The 14911-nt window shown below is 37.7% G+C and overlaps 1 protein-coding gene across 9 annotated transcripts in view; it reads right to left on the bottom strand.

The window, feature by feature from the left end:
* The window catches only part of UNC79 (unc-79 homolog, NALCN channel complex subunit), a 111936-nt gene that overhangs the window by 18774 nt on the left and 78251 nt on the right, over positions 1-14911 (bottom strand). For 8 of the 9 annotated variants that reach the window (XM_054828563.1, XM_054828564.1, XM_054828568.1 and 5 more), the window contains 7 exons: positions 14164-14276; positions 13992-14077; positions 12888-13061; positions 11272-11340; positions 10552-10662; positions 5249-5353; positions 501-578 (listed from right to left, as the gene is read on the bottom strand). In XM_054828563.1, the coding sequence (XP_054684538.1) occupies positions 501-578; positions 5249-5353; positions 10552-10662; positions 11272-11340; positions 12888-13061; positions 13992-14077; positions 14164-14276 (736 nt within the window). Of the gene's footprint in view, positions 1-500; positions 579-5248; positions 5354-10551; positions 10663-11271; positions 11341-12796; positions 13062-13991; positions 14078-14163; positions 14277-14911 lie in introns of those variants that run through there. The other variant, XR_008577467.1, reaches the window with a different exon arrangement.

Below are 14911 nucleotides of genomic sequence, written 5' to 3'. Positions count from 1 at the left end.
CTCCAAATGTGCTACTGCCTCACGTATTCACCAGATGCATATTCAGCATCTAGGCAATTATGAGTACTGGTAATTTAGCTACACTCATGAACAGGATATAGATGAATGTCTTATACATTACCAGAAAAATATCATTAACTCCTTTCTTTAACCAGATAATCTTTTGTGAGAATGGAGGCAATAGCTTGTAGCTTTCCTCCCTGCTACCAGTTTTTGAGGCATTCAGCTGGTCTATTCCCCACATGCTGTCTTCTTGAGCGTAGGCTCCAGCTAAAGTCAGTTACATGACTAAAGATTATCAGTGAAAGTAAGGGAAGCAGCATCAAGTTCAGAACTTTTCCAACATTAATAAAAAGGAAGAAGCATCTTAACCTCTGCCTGCCATACACCTTGCCAACCAGAAGAGAAATGAAAAGGAAAGAACATTAAAATGAAGCAAAATAAGCTGAACAAGATAATTTTTTTAAAAACCAAGAGATGGAGTTTGATTCAGTACTTACTCCAGGCATAGAGGCAATCATCTGTTTATGCAAGATTGTTGACTCAGCTAGTTTTGTTCCAGCATCTGCACAAACAAACTAAGAAGAAATTAAAAACAAGTTATTTTTTAATTATTTTTGGAAGAACCTGAAGACACTAATAAGTTATTCATGACTTTATTAAAATCAGTTCAGATCTCTTCTTGCTCCTATTCATGGTAATTTGCCTTTAGAGCTCTCTTTCTTTATAAACAACCTAGTTAACTCCCCATTATAAATGAGCTAATTTTAATGAAAAAAATAATTTTACTTTAATGTGCTTAATTAACACATATATGCTGTGCAGAAGCAATTTGAAGAATATTATATAACAAATCAGATTTTCTTTATGAGCGAAAATATATCTCTTTGCAGTACCTTGCATATATCAAGTGTTCCTCTTTCATTATAGAGTAAATCATGATAGAGGATGATAAGACAGCATGCCATGTTCTTCACTGTGATATTATGACACTTTCATTTAAGTTCTAAAATGATTAATTATATGAACGATTTTGAAGTTGAGAACATACTGGTATGGTGTGGTATAACTTCTGCATAATGCAGACCACAATACTAAAAAATACAAGCTGTTTCTGAGAGAAGGTCACTATCATTCTGTTATAGTAGAATATCTCCAATTGCTTTTCTTATGCTTTTATTTTCCTTGCTTTTTTTTTTTTGCTTCTTTTTATTTCCAAATCCCTTGACCCAAAATCTCTGATGTCCACATCATTCATACATTAGACCTGCTAATACTGTTATTTAATCATTATAAGCTTCAATAATGCATTGGACACCCTGCAGATGATTTGATTGTTCCTAAAACTTGTTGTCCTAATACTGTATTTGCACTTGAGCAATTTTCGTCCATAGTGATGCAATGTAACTTTTGAAGAAAAAGCAGACAGAAAAGAGCTGTCAAACTAAGGTCTAAGGCTTAATTTTCTTTCTTGAAAATTAATACCATGGTACCTTCAGAAATTGAGACAGATATTGACTACAAAATATATTTTACAATTGTCTGGTGCATGTGTGTTAGCAGTACTCTCAATTACTGACTGCTCTTCATGAAAATATTTCCAAATATCCTTTACAGACCTAGAATTTACTCTTAACCTTCCACTTTACCTTTCAATGACAGATTTCATTTGAACTTGGACTGCCTACCAGGACTTGGAAACTACTCAACCTATGTCTTGACCAAGAGCCTGTTCTTCAGTATAAATACTAGAAAGACATACCTGAGTTTAGATTAATAATCTAGTTAGGTATCCTCAGACATAGGCCTGGCTCCAGTTGACTCTTCTTCTGGTTAAAATTTATTTTACACCAGAATAAGCCAAATGGAAATAAAACAAGAATCTAACCTATATTTGAGTTAAGTCATAGCCTGGTGCTCTTCTGTACCACAACTCTAATAATTACATGGGAAACAAAAGAAAGCCTTAGGGTTATGGGCTGTATCAATCCAGTAAAGACAGTTGAATCTTAGTTCAAACACGAACCATAACTCTCCACTTCTCTTTTAAAAAAGAAGGACCATTAATGGACTTAGGCAAATAGATGACAGATTTTCTCCTAAGGCACCCTATTTCAGAAAGAGCAATGCTGACACTAGGTCCACTAGACAACAGATATGTTGTTTTCCTGTGTGAAGGATTTCTCAGTCAACCACTTGTGTGTAGATTAGGGTTGCCCTGTACTACATCAGCTGCAGAAAGGGACCATAATTCCCTAAGAACCTGGCTGAGTATATTTAGCATTCAGCAGTGAGTTCAGTGCACTGCTACAGACATTGTACAGCACTCACCATATAAGTCAACAAAAAACCCTTGCCAAAGACAAATGTCATTTATTTCAGACATTTTCTTTGAAGAATAATAAGAAACAGCAGCCAAAGCAACCTTATTCATATAAATGTATTATATGTAACTTTAAATCCTTCCATTCAGTAATTAGTAGATCAAATCTTCACAGAAACATGAACAGGAACCACTAGATATACACTGATTTACAGTAGCTGAAGGTCTGGCCCAAAATAGGAATCACCTAAACAAAACAGATCAGATACACTGAACCTTAGAGCCTGACTGAACAAGCAAATCCTAGTAAGAATTTAATATAATTTGAAGTCAATGGAAATCCTGAAGATGCGTGCTGGTGAAATGTGAGCAGGAAAAAAGTACTAGGAAACAAAATGCTGGGTGAAGAAGCAGTTCCTGTGGAAACCCATGGAACAGCAGCATGTACATGATGGCTTTCATGTGCTAGGACAAATGAAGGAGACAGACTTTCTGTACCCTTTATCATCCAGGACACCTATGCAATGATCGGGGTGATCTGCTTAAAATTCTCATTCTTTGTAAAGTGGGATAAAGTTAACTCTCATCTTAGCACTGATGTCACCAGTGACACTGATGGCACCATGTAATCTGGATGAATGTGGGTGTCAAATGTACATTCCTAGGAATTCCTTTGTTAGTCAGCCCACGGCTGATCTATCATTAAAGTACTCCTAGCTCTTTTGATATCTCGAACATTATGACTGAATCTCTGTATTCTGTGTGCACTGTCTATATAGAATCTTGTATAAAGGCTGTCATGTCCATTGGGACACAACTGTCTTGGAAATTAAAAACATTTCCGTTTGGTTCTGTGTTAACCCTGCCATAGCTTGATGGATTCAAAACCATACAATTTGAATTAATATTATAGTGGCTTTGTGTGGTAAAGAGGTGAACCAATCTCTTCATTCTATTAATGACACCAAAGAAAATTAAATAATCAGATACCTATGTGGTTTTACAAATTGGTTTCTTAAATTACAACAATGGTTAAGATGGGCTTAGTGGTTACTATGGTATTTAAATTCAAGAGGCTTTTGAATGATTCAGACCACATACTACTGAGGGCTGCCAATTTGCACAGTCAGTGGAAGAAGTAGTCATCATGCCTCCAGTAGGCATCTATGGCAGATGGTGTGAATACAACCCCTATTCTTTATCATTGACTGCATAAAAACAGAAGCTGGCTGCTTTGGATAGCAGGAAATATGAATCACTTCATCAGCCTCTGAAAGAGAGACATCATAAAAGATATTTATATCCACATTAGGTGCTGTTGTGTAAGGTATGAATACATCCAAAGTGAATACAGCATATGCAACAGTGCTAGGAGGAAAACCCAGGCAATTATCATTTTATCTTTATGAGATAAAGATAATGTAAGGGAGAGTTTTGCTTACTGCATCTATCAGGGGATTGACTCAATGTGAAGGACAAGTGTTTACTAGTTAAATCCCACTGCCAAAACTGCTGTGGCGTGTTTGCATTCTCAAATGAGGAATTCAGGATTGACTAGGCTGTCACCCTTTGGGGTACGGTAGGCATAGGACTGCGCTATACAATGCAGCAATGCAGAAAAATTGCTTTATTCTGTAATACAGCAAAAGTCAGTTCAAGTCAACAATACACACGGTATCAAGCTGCCCCACTGCACCCATAAGACAGAAAGAGGGTGGTGGTTGTTAAGTTATTTGATAGGACTGAAAAAAGGAGTCTGGCCTTAAAACAAAAAAGAAAAAGGCAAATTTCTGCTTTTTAAATTAAAATGGATTAAAAAAAATAATCCTTTACCATTGAAAGAAAAAAACCACAAGTGTTATTCTTCCCAACTTCTTCCCCTAACACTGATGGCATAATAATTGTTTTCAGAGTTATCCTAACTGCTATGTAATTTCACTTGTCAGTATTATTCCTCTGTCAACTGGCAACCACTTATTTACTATGAGTAATGTACCAGTACTCAAAAGAAAATGAGCCCATAGTAAGCTATATGAAGTTTTGACCCCTTAATGAGAGGGGAAAGAGTGAATGGAGCTGTGATGCTGGGAGCATTATGAATGATCTACATAACAAACATCTTTCCTGATCCTTATGGAGTGCTGTTATGCTGGTCCCCTATCAGTTAAAATTACTGAACGCATATAATGGTTAGCTCATTGTAAACAATGAAGGCCCACTACCTGTGATTAAAATTGATGGACTTCAGTAAATTGTTTTTGCAGGACAGGCTTGTGGTACCAAACAGTGCCACACGTGGCATTTTGGAGGCAGAAAGATTTTTCACAAGTTTGTATCTTACTTCCTCAGATTTTCCTATGAAAAAGCTAGCTTAACTCCTACCTCAGCAATCCACAGAATGAAAGGAACAGAAATATTGTCTATGTATTCTTTGCTGGAAAATTCCATGTTAAAAGAGAACGGCCTTCAGGGACTGCCTGAATAGACAGAAACTGAGTTCTGGCCCATGATCAACTAGCCCCCCTTCCCACACAAATTGCTCACCGGCTTTGGGGCTATGATGTAAAGACAAGGCAGCAGTTGGGGCAGCTGCCCCACTGGGACATGGTATGAAGCTCACTGGACTCAATCCTTATGGATCCCTTCCATCTTGAGATATGTTCTATGATCCTCAATATATCAGCAATGATGCACAGGTCATTATCATCCTGGGAAATGTGGATTCCAAATTTAGTTTCTTAAATTTTAGTGTGGGAGTCTAAATGTATGCATTTATGGTTACAAATGTAACTGGATTTTGATTCAAAAAATTCTTGCTTCCCCTAACATTGCTTGTACTTTCTGCAGCCATGTTGGACCTGCTTCCCTCCCCGAATTTGGGCCGAGACAGGATCAGTATAAGAATTACATGAGAGTCTCCTGTACCTGCACCAGCAGCAGCAGATTCATGTCTGGTAAGGGTGACTTTAACTTGAGTGCCTGCAGTAACTCCAATATGACGCTGCGCGTCAAGTAGAATTTGTCCCTTTCCTACAACAGAAAAACACAGAATTATGAATGGCCTGAAATTCACTGACACCCACTAGTAAGCCATAAAGATACTTTTAATCTAAGTTTGAGAATAAAAAAAGTTACAAAAGTGTACTGGTTTCTCCTCTCTTGCAAAAAAACAGACATCATTCATCATTTATGCAATTCTACAGACTTGACTGAACAGACATCAATGAGGGTGATTCTCCTTTGACATTGTTATCAGGCATTATATCAAAGATTTTAATATTTCACACATGAAATAGATAGGTTTTATAAAACAGTTTAAAGCCCAGGCATGCAGCACAGCTTTCACTTCCCATATAAAAGGAAAAGGGGAAAGCAGTAAGGACTGACACAGGAGAACAAAACTGGTGATAGTATTTAGCATTATTCTTTCATTAAACCTGCCAGAAATGGTCTGCATTTTACCATACTTTTTTTCTGTTGTCATTCCCTTTAAAATGAGGGTGCCTGCACTAAGGCAGCTTGGACATCTATTTTCATTCTTTAGACTAGCAGTACTTTTCCACTTCCACAATAAAAACCATCTTGGCTACAGCTGCTACAACAGAAACATTTTAAAACATAGGGGGAAATCAGCCAATGGAGATTAGAACACAGAAGCCTAAGAATAGAGCCGTAGAGCTGAGACAGCAAGGAGGGACAAGAGATAAATGAGCCTGTTATACATCATACTTTGACATTCTCTGCCTTTAGATGATAAGGTAAAAATGTGGATCAAATCTATAACCTGCTACTGACCACAGCAGCTCAAGAATTTTGATCAGCAGGAAAACTTACACTGAGCTCTCTTTCAAATGAACATTAGAAATGAAATAATGTTATGTAATAAAAAGAACATATCTAAAGTGTGCTTAAGATTTAAAGTCTAGTATCTTCCATCTTGTAAATCTCATGCTCACTTAAGTTAAATGTGTGGAATTTTTTACTCAGTCAGGGCCTCAGTTCCTCTGTGACATCTGTAAAATGGGATAATAATGTTTGCATCTTCCTCAGAGAAGTCTTGTGAGGTTTAGTTAGTGAGGGTCAGTTTGAAGGCCATCTCCAGCTGCACACAATAGCAAATGCAGCTAAAAGGGAAGGAGTTGGAGGAGATGAATAGCCGGAAGTGAGAGTGTATTATGAAACTATTACTTAAGGGGACAAGTACTCAAAAGTCACACATCCCACATGCATGAGTGGTGCTCTGACAAGAATAATACAATCTAAGAATATACAGGAGAGGTCAGACCAGGACAACCATCCTCAATAACTTCTCTCCAACAAGGCCATAAGCAGATGCAAAAAGAAGAATAAAACCAAGGCAACCATGTATAATTCCCACTACTGCTCTCCTAGCTGCCAACTATTTTCAGCTCAGGGAGCTTCTGAGCTCAGTGGTTTCTGTGTAATTCATAACTCTCAGTGGATTTCTCTTCCATGTATGTGTCCATTGACCTCTTGGACCCATATCAACTTTTAGCAACCACAGTACTTGGCAAGGAGTCACACACTGTTGAAGAACCACTTGCCTTTACTTGCTTTGACACTGGTTCCTACAAACTTAGTATGTTCTGTTCTTGTACTGGAGAGGCATGAAATTACCCATCCCTGTCTGGGTCACTTGTGACCTTACAGACCTCTCTCACATTCCCATCAGTTGTTGCTTTTTCAGATTGAAAAGCCCTAATTTAGTTGCTCTGTATGTGGAACCCATCCCACTGTTTGATCATTCTTGCTACCATTACCTGAACTTTCTCTGATTCTACTATATTCTGATTGGGAATGGGGAACCAGAACAGTGCACAATACTCAAGGTACGAATAGACCCTGATTACTTCCTAGAGTTCACCAGCAAGAGTGACCCTTCCCACCATCATATACCTTCACATTCTAGAGACACATACATAATGCAGTGCCATGCTTAGACAGTTGACAATTACATCCCCCAAAACACTCATCAGAAGTTCCTATCAGTAACCCAGCACAGCAGCCTGCACATACTGGAAAAGAAGAGAGGTAAAATTCTTTCAAAAGCATTCAGCTATGTTACACACTAACACCTATACTACACAGGATATAATTGGGCCATAATAAATTGCTTTGTCAGAATACTGGGAAGGAAGTACAAGCCTGAATCCCAGCTCTCCTTGGCTCTAAGGATAATACAACAGTAAGCTACCTCTTTCTCAAAGTTGTTTCTTATGTCACAATCTAAATTCTTAATGTTTTTTAAGCACATGCAGTGCAGATGAAGCAAAATCAAGGAAAATGTTTTTCTGACATCTGACCTCTTGCTTCCTGCACTTCCTAGCTTTATGTAAATCAGGAGTGATGACACTGAAGCCAACAGCCCAGAGTATCCTTCCTACTGAAGTCTACTTCCTCCTCTCATTCTGCTGGTGACAAATATGTATAAATATAGTTTATACATAATTTAAGAACTTTATATTCTGCTACAGACCTGTAAATGAGTATTAGTTCCATGAGAATAATGCCCAGGGGAGTCAAGGTAAACCTGGTACCAAAGAGTCAAGAACACAATCCCTTTAGCCTCTGTTCAGCCAAATTAACCCTCTTGAATGTCTATGCATCCCTATAAAAAAAAATGCCTTGCAGCCTTCAAACTGTGACTTGCCAGAAGTGTATGTGTAGAATGTGAAACTACTGAAGTTTGTTTCTAGCAGTATCTCAGGGCCCAAATTTAGTAATAAGAATAGTAAAGTTGTTTCTTTAATGGAGTCGTATGCTATCCTCCAAGTAAGTATCCTCCAGTATAAAGCAAAATTATTTTATCACTGTTGCTACTACAGTAATTACAAATACTGAAAACTGTCCACTTCAATGTTCTTTAAAAAAATTCAATAGCAAAATCATGTCATGTCCAATTCAGTGGCATTCTACATTTACTTAATAACGGTCAACAGAATGCTAGCAAAAGACTAAGTTTAGGTTCAAGCTTCTGCAGCTATAAGACATAAGAAAGCCAAAAAGTGTCCATTTACGACCTTAAGATATCTGAAAGGAAAACTGAAGATAAGATTACAATCCACAGAAGAGATGGTACTCTCAACTGAGAGTTCCAAAGGCACAGAAAAAAATCAAATTGCTGACCTGGAACAGAAACTCAGACAAGGAAATATCAGATTGACGTGAGTCTTCAGGCTCTAAGACAAGAGAAACTGAGATATTCCTGCCACAGGGTATTAGGAAAATGTTGGAGATAAAAAAAATTTAGAGTGGTTGTACAGCACTGACCTCTACAAAGTGCATGTCAGAGTGGCTTTATCTTTGAAAAGACAAGAATCCTCTGTGGCTTAGCTGAAAGTTGGTGTTCTGTTCCAGCCAGCACATTCAAAGTTGCAAAACAAGTAATTAAATGTGAATAGTTTCAATGTTTGCAAATTATATTCCTTCTGGAATTCACTTCTATGTGGTATTCTATCATCACAAACAACACTCTTACTTGGCTACAGTGTTTTCCACTCTAGAGAAACACAGACATTACAACTGATTTGTTTCTTTCTAACAGCAGTCATTAATTTGATATTTCTAATGCAAAACCATGGTAAGCTTTCAGAAATAACAAAGATAATGTAGTGTGGAGTTCCACTAAATTAAGCATTTTGTGGCTCTAAATTGCAGGTGACCATTCACTAATGATTCCATTTCTGGGTCACCAGCTTGCATTAAACTAAATCAAGAAGGAAATTTTACCAAGCACTATATTCCAAGCTTCCTGTGTGCAATTAAGTACTCAATATATTAATAGAACACTGAACCAGGAAACACCAAGAAAACCATGGGGTTTTTTAATACCGTAGGTTTAATAAAATTTTCTTGACATAACCAAAACTGTGGACCACGAGGGGAGTGAAACATTTCCTGTATTTCACAATTTGCTGTAGCAGGCATACGTGAAATAGTCTTATCAGACCACAGATGCAAGAGGAATGTCTTTGCTTCAATTTTAAATGTTTTGTTTGTTTGTTTCAATGAAAAAACCCCACTGTTGAACTTTTCTCACTTCGCCTTGCCCAAAGCCTTAACTATAGATCTAACTCAAGTAACTTCCAAAAGCTGGACAGTATCTTCTGTATTCAGGATTTTTTTCTTTCATAAACTCTTCTCTTTCAAATGAAACAGAAAAGGTAGTATTTGTTTGCTATAATTAAACATACTGTTAGTTTCTATTTAATGCTTCAAACCATTACATCTGGTAAAAGTTTTTCGTATTTTCTTGTGGTGCAGTTTTTCTGTGAGAGTGTCAGTGCTTTTTAATTGATATTTTAAGTCTTATCAAGAGTGCAGCAACACATGTTCCAGTTGTACATTATCAATATAGAAAATCATGTAGCTATTTATGAGAGAACATTTTCTGACGATTAATTACTGTTTTGACAAATGTATCGAGGATGGAAAACCGTGCACTTAGTCACTGAAGCAACATTTTTGCTCAGTACATTAAAAATCTACATAATGGAGCGTATAGGGCCTTAGGTTTGATTGGTTTTTATGGATTTTGTTGTTGTTCAACTTCTCACAAAAATGAACTTGAGTAATAACTGAGTGTTATTTGTACGCCATAGCTTTCATCCAGGAATCTTAAAAACTTTTTAAAGGTTCACACATACTGTTCTCTTTTCTACACAGCTTATAGCCATGCACACGTAAGTGAGATACCTTATACAGAACAAGACAGGCTCTAAGCTGGGAAGCTCTTAACTTGGAATCTTCCACTTTACTTAGCTATCTGTTGCCCCTCCTCACAGCTGTGCTCTCAAAAGGCACTACCAGGAATATTTAAGTTTTTACTGCACAAGGTATGTGGCTAAACTTGTGCACTAGGAAAGATACAACTGTACAGATATTTAAAGTCATGCATGAATACTAGATATCATCTCTACAAGAGAAAAAAATTTCCAAATCATGAAATCACACCAAAATACTTTTCTAAGCAATGCTTTTAGTAGGTTCCCTTTATCTGTGTCTATACTGGAAATGTGAAACAAAGTATCATTAAAAGGCACTGAATCAAGATCACTACTTGATTAGCCAAACTACATTAAAACTGTTGACATCTGAAACTTGACACTGATTTCATCTTCACTTACAAACATCCTACTTGAGGGAAGTAGGACTTTGTCTGTCCTATTTTCACTTGTCCCTAAAGGAAGATATAGTCTCATTGTTACCTTAGTGAAGGCTCGGTAGCACAAACCGCACAGTTCCACCAGGTAGGCCAGAGTGAAGACAGCATTCTGAATTACAAAGCTTAATAACTTTGAAAAAGGCTCCAGAAGACTCTGCAATGACATGATTTAGAGAAATCAATTGCTCAGCAAAACAAAAAGCATTCCAACTCTGAAACACCTGAATGGAAGAGCATTATTTTCAGCTCAGAGGCTATCTTGCTGGGATTTACACTGTTTCAGTCAAATGGCTATTCTATCTAGCATTTGCCTTATGCTTGTATGAGAAATTAGAAGCAAAAAATTAGAAAATACTTTCACCTCTGACACAGTGCTTATGAAATATAAGAGATTCTGTAGTATTTATGCAGAAAAACCTCACTGACTCCAGTGGAATTGTATGGCAGAACTTCTAAGGAAGTTCATTACTATCTTTTGTTTCTTTTTTAATTTTTAAAGAAAAAAAAAAAAGACGGGGAAAAGAAAAAGAGAACAGCAAATCTTTAAGAAGATATACGTTCACACCCACGCAGGAATGTAATCCCACCCACACTTTACTGTAACCTAGATTCCAAAGCTCTTATCATTCTCCCAAGAATATCGGACTGCACAATTTTATGCTCATATATAATACTTGCCTAGCTAGGGGATAAGAACACATTCTTAGAATAGCGCAGGCTGGCTAAATCTGAGGCAACAGAATTTTGTCTTTTTGGAACTTACCCTAGTGGCACTAGTGGTAGGTATCTTCAACAAGCAAATCATGATTCTTAAACTAGAATCTAAAGAACACTGTGAACATATTTAAATGCGGGAAAGGAAAAAAAAAAGAAAAAACAGAGTTAGTAGCTTTCTGTGCATGTCTTGCTTTTACTGGTAGCAGCTATGAATATGTTATAGATAAAAAAAAAAAAAGAGTGGGTTAGCAGGAGGTACACACCATCTACCTCACGCTATATTTCTGTGATTGCCCTGGTCTATGACAGACACCAAGACAGGGCTGCAACTCACACCCTATAACATCAGAATGTGCCCTGGCAATAGCTGCTCCAGAGGCTCCTCTAAAATTGTTCCTTATGGTGTAATTGATTTTTCTTCTGCATAAATCACATAGGTTGCAGCAGTCAATGGGACTTTTCAGGGTCTGTCCATTATCTTGCCTCATCCCTGCTGCAAACATCTAGAACAGCAAAGAGTCATTTATGACCCTAGAGGAAGGAACAGGACATGGAAAGTTCAGGAGTAAGCAATTGTTTTATTTCTATCACTAATGATACCTCTCGTGAATAAAAGGGTAATCAGAGTAAACACTCCATCTAAATGTTCTGTGAATGGCAGATATGCAGTTGGAACTATTAAGATCTAATAATTTCTTTTTATTTGTTTCAGTTAGACAAGATGCAACAGATTGGGGTGGCTAATATACAAAGGGAATGGTTATTGCCTGTTTGGTTTAGTCAGTGCTGCGGGACAGTGCCTCAATTTACCAAAACCTAAGGAGGTTTCAAGATCTGACTATGGCATAATAGTGCTAAGGAATTTAATATCATTCATGTAATTTGGTGGTGACACCCAATCTAAAAGACAGTGTGATAAATCACAGTTAGATTTTGGATCCCTCAGCTCATACTAAGCAACATTGTTTTGCTCAGATGAAATTACCACTGGGCTCGTTCATGCCATAGGAAATAAGGTCAGAATAAGGGTATCAGAATGCCATGTTTACTGGAAAGACTCAGAAAAATTTTTACTTTGTTTAATAAAAAGACATCTGGAAATGTACACCCCAGGAGATAAGATCCCTTTGCATGTCCTCCGAGCACTGAGAAGTCAGAGCCCAAAGCTTCTAGATTCAGTTTCTGTGACTATAGGCTGATTAGAGCCAGAACTACAATCTGGTCAGCCAAACAGGCAAGGCTCAATTCCCAGTAGTCTCAGTTCTCTCTGCCTGTCTGACTATTGTGTACTTTTAGCAAATGAATTAGGTGGTGTTGCTGTTCTTGAGAGTTTTGTTAAAACTGGATGGATTTTTACTTCCAAATGCTGATTCTCTCAAATGCAGTATTCTAATCTGACAAAGACAGGGCATGGAAAGCATAGAGGAAAAAAGCCAACAAAGAGGTGAAGAGTAGTCTGGTCAGAGTTGTTACTATTACCCACGGAAAACATAATTAAAGGGATGGATCAGATATACAATAAATTCAGTCATCTGGGAACATTAGTTGAATCATTAGAAAATATTCACAACCTGCTCTGGTTTCTCATCCACAGCTTTCCCACTATTTTGGTACATCCTGACCAATGCAGTATAGCTTGTTTCAGATGTCCGTACATCATACCTTAAGTGGCAAAACACAAGGGAGTTTAGTAAGGAAGGTCTGAAACTGATTACTAATTGTGGTCCATAGGTTGCTGGGCGAATCCATCGGCAAGGCTTCCATAAAAGTAGCAATATTTTCCAAACAGCGTAGCATTGCACCCCCTGCTGGTAAATTTTTTTTGTTGTTTAAACCCTGGGAAACAAAACCAGAACTGTAAACAAATGTACACATGCAGAAATGGTCCATTAAACAGTAGTTGGAAATGCTGAGGTTAATTTGTTCAGACCAAATACTACTTACCTCTTTTAAAGTGCTAATAATAAAATGTTGTGCAGGGAATTTGAACTGTGTATGTGACAGTAAAGTCTAGTTCAGTTCCTAAAGTATTGACCAAAAGATTTTGAGCCAAAGTGTTACAAGCAGGGTCCAAACTTGTAACCTGCTTAGACCGGCATGGCAGTAAAAAAAGCAGAACTTGTAAAGTATTCACCAGTGGATTGCCCATGTTTTCCTTTGGATAGTTTTAAACAAGATTTGTTGATTAATGTTCAGCAGACCATGTATGCTTTTTGACCTTAGGGTCAGGCCTGGAAAGATGTAAGCAGTTTTAAAGTGATGTCAGAATCTCTGTATGAACCAACTGCCATGTTCTTGGAAGAGCAGGACACATGCAAGTGACTAGTGCTATGGGAGGATAAAAGTTACAGTAGAAACAAGCCAAGTGCACAGAAGGCAGTCAGTGAAAGGCAGGCAATAGATCTTTGGACTACTTAGAGAAACTGCCATCAGATACAATGGAGAGGGAGAACTGAGATATATGAGCAGAAATGTTCCTGAAAGCTAGAAATAGTGCTTGGGGAAGGGATGGCCCACACTACCAATGTGTAGGACAGCTCCAGGAGCTGGTCTGAGGGGAAAAAAAAGCAAGCTATCAGTGAGATCAAAACCCAGAAGGAAAATGGTGAGGCCAGCCTAATCCTGCTTCCAGGGAGGACAAAACAAAAATTCACACTGCTTTTGGTGACATAAGTTTGAACTCTTAATGAATGAGGAGAAATGATCCAATAAGCCTGATAATGCTAATAAAACTAGCACCATTAATAGAGCTGATTGCCAACGTACCTCTAACAGCTGGCTCAGAGCAGCAATGGAACTCAGCTCGCTGAAGTCCATAAGAGATGTGGCCAAGGTCCGTAAAAAACTTCCATCTGAAATTCAAATTACATTTTTACACTGACTGTCCATACAGAGGTGACTGAAAGGGTCATAAATGCATTCAGGTACCAGACATGACCTTTAATATTGCTCTGGAAGAGCTGGGGAAAGATGCCGTTGGGAGCCAGCTGATGGAACACACAACGGAGGAACTGCTTGGCCACACCTGCAGCATTCCCAGGGATCATCATGCTGAAATGAAGGGAAGGAAAAGGAAGAGGAAAGAAATTGCATTGCAGGTGAAACAGTTCTCAAAGCTGACTGCATGGAGAAAATAAAGATGATCCTATCCTTTTTATTTATGGAAGTGTTCAGTTATGAGTGAGACAGTCAAAAGCAGAACTGTCTTGATCCCAATAAACAGTTCAGCATGTTGATTTTATGACTTCAGCTCGACTATGCAGAGCTGAAGAAGTTAGGTACACATACCTAAAGTATTTAAGTCTCAGTAAATAGTTGCATTTTTCCTGATTCTCTACATAGTTTTATTAGTGAGTCATCCGAGTTTGAAATATAATCCTGTTGTCACCTTGTGTATTTCAGTGATGCAGGATAAGGTTCTTGGCTTTGCCGTAAAACACATGAACAAGAGGTAAACACACATGTTATAATATTAATTTGCCTCTAGCAGTTTCCTTCAAGAAATGAAGTACTTCCTAATCACTCATAAAATGAATGGTTTCATTTAAAAAGCTAAAGTACTATCTATTTACTCATAAACTGCACATCTTAACATTTTTTACAGCTTCTCAAACTGAATTTATCTTATTCAGCATCTGATTTACATAATAGGAAATCACTACCAGGGGTTCTCCATGGCCAAGAAT

The sequence above is a fragment of the Grus americana genome, chromosome 5 (genome assembly GCF_028858705.1).
Source record: "Grus americana isolate bGruAme1 chromosome 5, bGruAme1.mat, whole genome shotgun sequence".
In the NCBI taxonomy this organism is placed as follows: domain Eukaryota; kingdom Metazoa; phylum Chordata; class Aves; order Gruiformes; family Gruidae; genus Grus; species Grus americana.
The sequence above is the reverse complement of the archived record's forward strand: the minus strand, read 5'-3'. Positions and strand labels throughout refer to the sequence as shown.